This window comes from Histoplasma capsulatum, genomic scaffold, assembly GCF_000149585.1.
Source record: "Histoplasma capsulatum NAm1 scaffold_143 genomic scaffold, whole genome shotgun sequence".
Lineage (NCBI taxonomy): Eukaryota > Fungi > Ascomycota > Eurotiomycetes > Onygenales > Ajellomycetaceae > Histoplasma > Histoplasma mississippiense.
Genome location: NW_001813839.1, coordinates 1 through 1,655, shown reverse-complemented (window position 1 = coordinate 1,655; position 1,655 = coordinate 1). Strand labels below are relative to the sequence as shown.

The window sequence follows — 1,655 nt, the reverse complement described above, 5'->3', positions numbered from 1 at the left end:
CGCAAGCCACCCTTCTCTCCGCCCTCACATCTATCTATCACCTCGACAGAAAAATGAAGCCCGTCGTATCGGCGCTTAATGCCTGGAGCTGGTAAGAGGAACTTTAGTAGCTACAGACTCTTTAGGAGGTCCATATCTACCTAGAATACCCACAACTGACAGGGGTCTTTTCGCCACAGCTTTGTCATTTCTATCTTCGCCGTGATCATCCTATCAGTCCTCGGCTCTCTATTCAAAGTACGTCAAAACATCTGACATACCATTTGAAATCCAAATGTTATCAAAACGCGCAGGAGGGGAGACAGTTGCTTCAAAATTTTTACCCATCATTACGAAGAGATATTTTAAGAGCTCGGGAGACAACAGCTGGCTGACACCCTCTTTACAGAGCAATCACCATTCCCTCACTGGTTCCATCGACGACCCCGAAAACGGACCAGCTGTTGCAGCGTCGATATTCACGGCCGCCATCGTATACGCAGTACGTATCCACATGTCCTCGCCTCCGTTTCTCGAGAGGCCGTTTTGCGGCACATTAACTTGAGGCACTGTTAGGTTACTAATCCTGAGTTCTTTCTTCTTAACATAGTTCTTCATGGTATTCTGCGGCATACAAGCTTTCCTACACGTCCGATCGAGTCGAAGAGGGGCAATATCGTTGAACTAAAGAAATGCGCCTTTCGTTATTTATAGTAATGTCAACCTAATAACAGGATCTTCTCTTCAGAAAGTAACGGTTGCGAGGATCGAGATAGAGACTTGCGAGAGGGTGGCTTGTTTGATTTCCTTGTCCCATTTTGTTGCTTTCCAATATTTGGACATATATCTTGCATGCTTGGCTGGGCTGGGCGATGCATATCGTGATTTGAGCGATTGATTGATGATAGCTACACATATCAAATAAAATCCAAAACTGGATCGCACTTGCCGGACATTCTCCACCTTTGCCATGACCTGCGGCGGCATCAGGTGGTAAACCGGAAACGAGGATATAGAAAAGAGCTGCTGAACCATATATAATAGCGCTGGGAATTGCCAGAGTAGGAACACAAGAAGAAACGCTGCAGGGAGAATGTGTCTACAGTCTACAGCTTCTGGTTGCCGCTTGCTATCAAGAATCCCCGTCGCTGTACCTCTGCTTTCGCACAGGATCAGCCTTCTTTTAGGAGCCATTCGTTGAGGGATCTGTATGTGTACCTTTACTCTGCTTTTATCGTATTTACGTATGTATATGCTATTTTTATTGGGTAGCTTTGCTTGGCTAGCTGTGTAATGGGAATATAGTGGATTTTCGCAATGGACTTTGGGGCCTAATAAGCTCGCATGTATGCCTCATGAGATGTAATTGAATGATAGAGTTTGCAGTAAGATGTGCTGCGTGAAGTTCCTTGTAATTTTTCCCCGAACGCCAATCCGATAACCAATCCTGACCGTTCACACAGTATTCACACCTAAGAAAAACGCCATCATGAAATAGTCTGAAACGCAAGGAGATGCAAAGGAAACCCAGTCTATATACGACCGCTGAGAGAAGGAAAACGTCTCCCAGTGAACATTGCAAACCAGCAATCTCGCTCTCTTTTTTCTCTTTTCTTCCCTCCCATTGGTTTTTTTCTTGCCATCACTCTTCCTCACCCTCAAAGCCATGCCGCTCG

General features: G+C 45.5%; 1 protein-coding gene across 1 annotated transcript; it reads left to right on the top strand.

Moving 5' to 3' along the window:
* Positions 1-53: 53 nt before the first annotated feature.
* HCAG_09267 (predicted protein) lies at positions 54-667 on the top strand (the record flags this gene model as incomplete). Its single annotated transcript, XM_001535754.1, has 4 exons — positions 54-91; positions 180-237; positions 389-481; positions 590-667. 4 exons carry the CDS (start codon positions 54-56, stop codon positions 665-667), a joined length of 267 nt encoding a protein of 88 aa, XP_001535804.1.
* Positions 668-1,655: the final 988 nt, after the last annotated feature.